The sequence below is a fragment of the Cyanistes caeruleus genome, chromosome 12, assembly GCF_971803275.1.
Source record: "Cyanistes caeruleus chromosome 12, bCyaCae1.hap1.1, whole genome shotgun sequence".
Lineage (NCBI taxonomy): Eukaryota > Metazoa > Chordata > Aves > Passeriformes > Paridae > Cyanistes > Cyanistes caeruleus.
Window position 1 is genome coordinate 20,445,182 of NC_141712.1, and position 6,113 is coordinate 20,451,294.

The 6,113-nt window shown below is 64.8% G+C and overlaps 1 protein-coding gene across 1 annotated transcript; it reads left to right on the forward strand.

Moving 5' to 3' along the window:
- Nucleotides 1–1,804: 1,804 nt before the first annotated feature.
- Nucleotides 1,805–6,113, forward strand: CDT1 (chromatin licensing and DNA replication factor 1). Its single transcript, XM_086848030.1, has 10 exons — nt 1,805–2,199; nt 2,600–2,770; nt 2,860–3,056; nt 3,278–3,472; nt 3,579–3,724; nt 3,993–4,096; nt 4,280–4,468; nt 4,900–5,034; nt 5,150–5,351; nt 5,432–6,113. Exons 1-10 carry the CDS (start codon nt 1,831–1,833, stop codon nt 5,593–5,595), a joined length of 1,872 nt encoding a protein of 623 aa, XP_086704156.1. The 5' UTR covers nt 1,805–1,830; the 3' UTR covers nt 5,596–6,113.

Here is a 6,113-nt window from a genome sequence, read left to right on the forward strand (position 1 = left end):
ACCCTCCGCTCCCGCTGCTGCCCGGGCTCGGCTCCGGCTGCCCGCAGCCCCGCGGGTTCCGCTTTTTTTGCCCTGGGACGAGAAAAAAAAAGTCGAGTAAAAAAAAAAAAAAAATAAAAAAGGAAAGAAAGATAAGCAGATGTGTTTCATGTTTATTTCGTCCGGAAGTGAAATAAAATTAAATAACGAAGTGGGAGCTCGTTTTTGCCGAGTGTTTGTTGCTGGTATCAGGGCTGAGAGCTGGTGCATGGAGTGGGGAGCTCGGGAGATGATGTGCAGCCCTGGGGCTGGGTGCCGTGGCCCTGGCACTGGGGAATCATCCCGTGCTCCTGGAGCTGCTGGATCCGCAGTCCCGCGCTCCCAGAGCTCGGTGCCCACCGCGGAGCCAGATGCAGACCCACAGCCCCATGGAACTGGGAGCCCAGCTGTGGGGTCACATCTGGAGCTGGGCTGTGCTCAGTCCCGAATCCCGGTGGGAAGGTGCCAGGCACAGCTGGTGGCACGGGCAGCGTGGCTGGTGACACCTGGCAGTGCTGGTAACCTCCAGCCGCTCACAGGAACCATCGGCCCATGAAATTCTCCACATTCCTTGGCTCCCCGCTGCTTGTTTTCCTAACACGGTTAATAAACTGGCATCCAGCTGGCACACTGCCGGACTGCTCCCCACTCTCTGCTGGGCTCCCTCCAGAATTCCAGGGCCTCTTCTCCCCACCCCAGCTATCCAGGCACCCCCACCCACACCCTAACTCCCAAACCGGGCCTGATGTGACTCCCAAATGTGAGTATCCGTGGGCTTGGCAGGCACAGCCCCTCCTGGGAGCATCCTTATCACGGGGACTCAGCTGCATCCACCCTCATCGCTGGGCTCCTGTAAATTAAACACTCGTCATCACAGAGAGGTGAAGTTCAGCATTAACACCGCGTCCATGAGATGTGGATATGGGAATTACCCCTGCCAACACCTCACTTTCCCCCCGGCCAGCAGGGATCCAGGAAAGGCACCAGCCTCTCGCTCCCAAGGCAGCAGCCAGGCAGGGAATGGAGGCTGTGGAAGCAAATGGGCACCGGGAATGGCACCCCAGAGCCCTGCCCTGCGCGGCTGCGTCCGGCCCGCCGCACTTTGCCGGCCTCGCTCAGCTTTTACGAGGGATGCGGGAGATCCGCGAGGCTCCGGAAAGTGCAGCGGGCACGGGCTGAGTGCCGGCCCCGGCAGTGATGGGTCAGAGGCCTCTCCCCGCTCCGGGCACCGCCAGCAGCACAGGGCCGGGAATGGGGCTGGGAATTGCGGGGAGGGGGATGCTGCAGGTGCCTCCACAGCCCCTCGTTCGCATGGACGGACCCTGGAGGGTCTCCATGCCACCATGGAGCTGTCGGTGGAAGCCAGTCAGGGCTTGGCACTGGGAAGAGCAGATGAGGGGGTGACCACCAGCCTCATTCCACATGGAAATTCCCTGTTTGTGCCCTACTAGCCCCAGCTGGAGTGGGCAACTTCCATCCCTGCCCATGGCGCATCAGCCGCTTCCTGACGCAGCAATCCCGGAGTCTCCCCTTCCCCGGAGGTGTCCCGGCCCCCCCGGGCCCCCACGTGCAGCACCGCTCCGGGGGACGCGGCCCCTTTAAGAGCCGAGTGGCGCCAAACCTGCCTCACGTGACCTCTTCCCGCCCCGGTGGGCGGGGCCTCGGCGCGCGGGCTCCCGCCAGGAGAGAAGCGCGGGACCAGCCCCACGTGTTCCTGGGACGGGGATCGGGATCGGGACCGGGACCGGGACCAGGACCGGGACCGGAATTGGGATCGGGACCGGGATCGGAACCGGGATCGGGTCCGCGGCCATGGCCCAGCTCCGCCTCACCGACTTCTTCGGCCAGACAAAAACGACCACCGGAGCTCCGGCCAAGCGCAGCGGCGGCCTCCGGCTCAAGGCCGCCCTCGCCGGTCCCCCGGTGCACCGGGAGGAGGAGGAGGAGGAGGATGGTGTCCCGGCGGGGCTCAGCGCCCGCTCGCTGCCGCTGCCCGGCTCGCCGCGCACCCCGGCCCGCGGGGGCTCCCCGGCCCTGCGGGGCCTGGCGGGCAGGAAGCGGAGCCGCCGGGACATGGAAGCGGAGTCGCCGGCCGGGGCCCGGCTCGGGGAGCCGAGCGGGAAGTCGGCGCGGAAGAAGCTGGAGCTGCCCCGGGATGCGGAGCCGGGGTCTCCGGGAGCGGTAGGGAGATGGTGGGGTCGGGGATGCGCCGCTGCCTCTGGGATGCGGCCCTGAAATGGGATGGGGGAAGAGAAGGGCTTGGCGGAGTGAACGGGGGGGTGTGGGACCATAAAACAACAGCCCCGCAAGTGTTCCACCCCTTTTCCCAGTGCAGGACCCCCAGAACTTGCCCCATCTTCTCCTGATGCATAAACCCCCCCTCACCCGGACTTACCCCTGCCCCAAGTGCACGACCCCCAGAACTCGCCCCCTTCAGCCCCTCTGTCCCCGAGCCCGTCCCCTGCCCCTATTGCAGACCCCTCTGGCTCCCCCTCCCCGTGCAAGACTTTGGGGGGTACAGGGGAAGGGATCCGGGCGGCTGCGTTCCCGGGACATTCCCTAACTCTTCTCTCTCTTGCAGGACACCAGCTCCTCGCCTCTGGCCACTCCTCGACCCCCGACACCCCTGTCACAGGAGCCGGCCGTGTCCCCCCCGGCCACGGCCACCACCAGCGGCTCCCCCGGCCGCGGGCGGGACGCGGGGACAGAGCCCGGCCCGGCAGCCCCGGGCGCAGCCAGGCGCCTGCAGCGGGTACGGGCTGCTCCCGGCTCTCAGCTCCCGCCAGGGGTGGCTTTGGTGCTGCGTGTCCCGCTCTGACCCTGTGTCCCCTCCCTGCCCAGGAGGACGTGGCCGAGCTGCGGAGCCGCCTGCAGAGGATGAAGGAGCTGGGCCAGGTCCCCTCTGTCCCCAGCGGGAGCAGCGCGGAGCTGCGGAGCCGCCTGCAGCGGGTGCGGCAGCTGGAGCTGCGGCTGCGGCAGAGGAGAGCGGGGAGCGGAGCCGGGGACAGCGGGGCTGCAGCCCCTGAGGGACACACCGGGTGAGGAGCAGCTGCAGGAGGGATTTGAGGGGCGTCCCAGGGGCTGCCACAGCCCTGAAGTGGTTTTGTGGGGGTCTGAGGGATGTGGGGGCTCTGAGCATCGTGACACCAATGTCCCCCAGGTGACGTGACGCCAGTACTCAGAGAAGGGGTTTGGGATGGGGGTGGGAGCTGGGCACTGTCAGCAGCAGGACCCTGACCCGTCCTGCCCTTCCCCACAGCGAGAAGCCCCCGGCGTACCAGCGGTTCCACACCCTGGCCCAGGACCTGCCCCCGGGGCTGACGCTGCCCTACAAGTTCAGGGTGCTGGCAGAGATGTTCCGCAGCGTGGACACCATCGCCGGGATGCTCTTCAACCGCGCCGAGACCGTCACCTTCGCCAAGGTCAAGCAGGGCGTGCAGGACATGATGCGCAGGTGGGCGGCCTCTTTTGGGGTCCCAGCAAGCCCTTTTGGGGTTCCCAGCTGAAGCTCTTGGGGCTGGTGACTCTGGGGGTCCCCAACCTCTCTGGTGCTGTCACAGGCAGTTCGAGGAGCAGCACCTGGGGCAGATCAAGGCCGTGTATCCCGGCTCGTACCGGCTGCGCCAGGAGAAGAACGTCCCCACCTTCGGCAGCAGTGGGAAGAAGTCTGAGTATCAGCTCACACTGGAGCCGCTGCTGGGGGAAGGTATGGGCAGTTTTGGGGTGCCTGAGAGCTGGGTTGCTCAGTCCTGGCTGGTCCCTGAATCCACAGGGATGCTCTGCTTGGTCCATTAAATGGAGGCCCTGAGCGTGTTGGAAGTGGGAAGCAGGTTTGGGACAAGAGGGAGAATGTCCAGGCAGTGACTGGCAGCAGCTCGGCTCCATGGCAGGGCTCTGATCCCGTGCTTCCTGAGGCTCCTGTGGTTTGTGCCCCTCTGGGGTGCTGTGGGTGACGTTCCTGTCCCTCCCTGCAGAGGAGAAGGTGGATGGGCGCCCGCATCTGTCGGCGTCGCGGCTGCTGGAGCGCCGGAGGGAATTCCACCGCAACCTGGTGAACATCGTCAGGGAGCACCACAAGGTGAGGGGCCCCTGGCAGCCCCTGCTCTGGGGTTCTCCCTGGTGCCATCCAGGCTGAAGGACACGAGGGTTCCCCTTGGAGATGGGCTCTGAATTCACTCCGTGTCACCGAGCTGCTGGGAGCGCAGGGCAGTGGCTGCCTCTCCGTTCCTGGTGCCATGACATGGCTCTCGCCCTTCTCCAGGCATTCCTGGCTGCCCTCAGCCCTCCCATGGTGGTGCCAGAGGAGAAGCTGACCCGGTGGCACCCCCGCTTCAACGTGGATGAGGTGCCGGACGTCAGCCCCGCGGAGCTGCCGCGGCCGCCGCAGGAGGACAGGCTGAGCACGGCCCAGGAGGTGCTGAGCACGGCCCAGGGGATGCTGAGCCCCAAGGTGAGGCAGGAGGGGCTGGCTCTGTCTCTGCCACCTCTGGGAAGGTGTGAGTGGCTTCCCACTGCCAGAGATGGGATATTGGGAAGGAATTCCTCCCTGGGAAGGTGGGGAGGCCCTGGCACAGGTTGCCCAGAGAAGCTGTGGCTGTCCCTGGATCCTGGAAATGTCCAAGGCCAGCTTGGCTTGGAGTAACCTGGCCTAGTGGAAGGTGTTCTTGCTCACGGCAAATAAGAGCTTTCAGGTCCCTTCCCACCCAGTCCATTCCACGATTCTCTGAAGCAGCCCAGGCTCCTGTGCAGGCAGGATGGATCTGGATCACTGGGCTGGGATCACTGGGCTGCTGGGTGACGGCGGGGGCGGCAGAGGGGAAACTTCTCCTTCCTCCAGCCTGAACTGTAACCCAACTCCTCCTCCCTCTTCCACATGAGCAGATGGAAAAAGCTCTTGCCAACCTGGCCCTAAGAACGGCCGGAGCCGGTGCGGGGGAACCGACGCTTTCCAAAAGCCCGGCCCCTGCCAGCACCTCCAGCGCGCTCAAAGGGGTGTCCCAGGGGCTGCTGGAGCGGGTGAGTCACCCTGTCCTGGCCCAAACCCGGGGCTGGGGGCGCTGCCTGTGCCCAGCCCATCCCCTCGGGGGCCGGGGGCACTGTCTGTGCTCACACAGCTCACCGTGTCCCGCAGATCCGGGCCAAGGAGGCGCGGCGGCTGCAGGCGCTGCTGACGCGGGACGCGCGGCAGGAGGAGCGGGCGGCGCGGCTGGCGCGGCTGCCGGCCATGGCGCGCGTCCTGCGCGGAGTCTTCGTGGCCGAGAAGAAGCCGGCGCTCGGCATGGAGCTGCTCTGTGCCCGCCTGGCCGACAGCTGCCCCGAGCTGGTGGCGCCCGGTAGGAATCCCAAGGGGGGATCTCGGCGGGAGGAGGGGGCCGTGGGGAGGCCGGCTCTGACCCCCGTGTCCTCGCCGCAGGTGAGATGGAGAAACACGTGCGGCTCTTGGCGGAGCTGCTGCCCGACTGGGTGGGTGTCCACGCCCTCAGGACGGACACCTACGTCAAGCTGGACAAAGAGAAGGACCTGGGCCTCGTCACCGAGAGGCTCAACAAGGCGGCCAAGGAGGCTGGAGCTCTCTGAGCCCCTCGAGGGTTGAGGATTTCTCTGTGCAATCTCCTCGAAATGTAGCAAATCCCAGCAGTGCTCTGGGTTCTGGGCTGGGCTGGAGGGAGGCTCATCCTCGGGGGTGCCTTAATTAAATTAATTCCTGTGGTGGGATCCTTGAGGAGTGTAGGTCCCCGTGTCCTCGAGCAATCCTGCGTCCTGGGGTGATGATGAAAACCTGAGGAACTTTTTCTTCTTCTTTCCTGTGCTCTCCTGAAGGTTCAATGCATGAGGGGTCTCCTGAAGGTTCCATTTCAGAGGTTTCTTCCATTAACTGGGCCCTGGTGGGGTGAAGGCAGAACAGGGCAGGCTGAGAGGGTGACAGAGGGGAAGGAGTGAGAGAAAAAGTCACAAATTGATGATTTTGGAGCTTCGGGCCTCGTTCTGTTTTTAAGGGAGGGAAAATGCATCTTCCAGTCCTCGCTGGAAACAACTACAGGACTTGTCAAAACATACTTGTATTAAATGTTTTAAATATAGTTGACTCGTGTTAA